This window comes from Austrofundulus limnaeus, unplaced genomic scaffold (assembly GCF_001266775.1).
Source record: "Austrofundulus limnaeus strain Quisiro unplaced genomic scaffold, Austrofundulus_limnaeus-1.0 Scaffold9, whole genome shotgun sequence".
Taxonomy (NCBI): domain Eukaryota; kingdom Metazoa; phylum Chordata; class Actinopteri; order Cyprinodontiformes; family Rivulidae; genus Austrofundulus; species Austrofundulus limnaeus.
The window spans coordinates 1,701,993-1,703,105 of NW_013952411.1; the positions used below are offsets into that span (position 1 = coordinate 1,701,993).

Here is a 1,113-nt window from a genome sequence, read left to right on the forward strand (position 1 = left end):
CATTAGCACCTCTAGTAATATATTTACTGAGAAAAATGTTGATGTGTTCAATACTTATTTTACCCGCTGTATCTTCTGGACACTTTTCACCTTCATTTACCTTCAGTGAAACAGCATCTTCATCATCCGAGTCCCTGAACTCAATGCAGATGGCTATGTTCCGAGCCTAAGGTCAAAAAGAACGAGACAAGTCAACCCTGTAGGAGTGCTGCAGCTTAGATTCCAAGAAGAAAGAAAGAAAAGTCGCTGGAGAATAATTCCTGCCCTCCTCCCCTCCTGCATCAAATGAACCTGTGAAACAACTACCTTTGCGAATGACTTCTGGCTGTCGTATTTCAAGTGCTTCGGGTAAACGTAGAGGTGATTGTTGTAGATGGTGAAAGGCTGAGAGCATTTGGCGATGCACGGCACAAACTCCTCCACTTCAAAGAAGATGCTGCTCCTCTCGTTGGCGTCAAACTGCTTCACAGGGATGTAGGATGAGGTAACACAATCTGCACRCAGAAAMAGGAGAGAGGAGTCCAAATAAAAGGTCTGCTGAGGAGGAGCAGCTTTCATCTCGTCCGCTGGATCCAAGAGGTCTTACTCGTCAAGTCAGGGGCRACGCTGTCGATGGTGACATCAAGGTTTCCTAAAATTACAGGCAGCTTGGCCATCTTCTCTGGCCTGTGAAAAAGAGAAATAAACTCAATATATCCTCCCAAAAACTAAATTAGAAACGGGCTTAAATCTAGAAATGGTCAAAGAGTATCAGAGTGTATTAACAGATGTTTTCCATCAGAGGTTCTCCAGCAATGGATGGCTTTACTAACTTTCTGAAATCAGCCAGCAGTTTGAGCATGTCRTCGTTGGACAGTTTGTTGCTGTCCTGCCTGTACAGAGCTGAGAAGCGAGAGGTTTTGTCAAGCGTCCCCGAAGCGTCTTTGAACAAAGGTCTGAAAAAATAACCCCACAAGTGTCAAGTTAGTGTTGGCCTGCAAACACTGTACTCTTCTTAAAAACTAAAATCTCCAAGTTATGAACAAAAAAATGATAATAGCCCACATAATAATAATATATTTTTCCCATGATAGATCAATTGACTGTTTTTGATTAAAATGTTATTTTTATAAT

The 1,113-nt window shown here is 41.9% G+C and overlaps 1 protein-coding gene across 5 annotated transcripts in view; it reads right to left on the reverse strand.

Moving 5' to 3' along the window:
• The window catches only part of LOC106512909 (dedicator of cytokinesis protein 9), a gene marked incomplete at its 3' end in the record, with an annotated part of 90,988 nt that overhangs the window by 32,215 nt on the left and 57,660 nt on the right, over positions 1 to 1,113 (reverse strand). For all 5 annotated transcript variants that reach the window (XM_014001447.1, XM_014001450.1, XM_014001446.1 and 2 more), the window contains 4 exon segments: positions 101 to 166; positions 307 to 494; positions 587 to 666; positions 813 to 935. In XM_014001447.1, coding sequence (XP_013856901.1) covers positions 101 to 166; positions 307 to 494; positions 587 to 666; positions 813 to 935 — 457 coding nt within the window.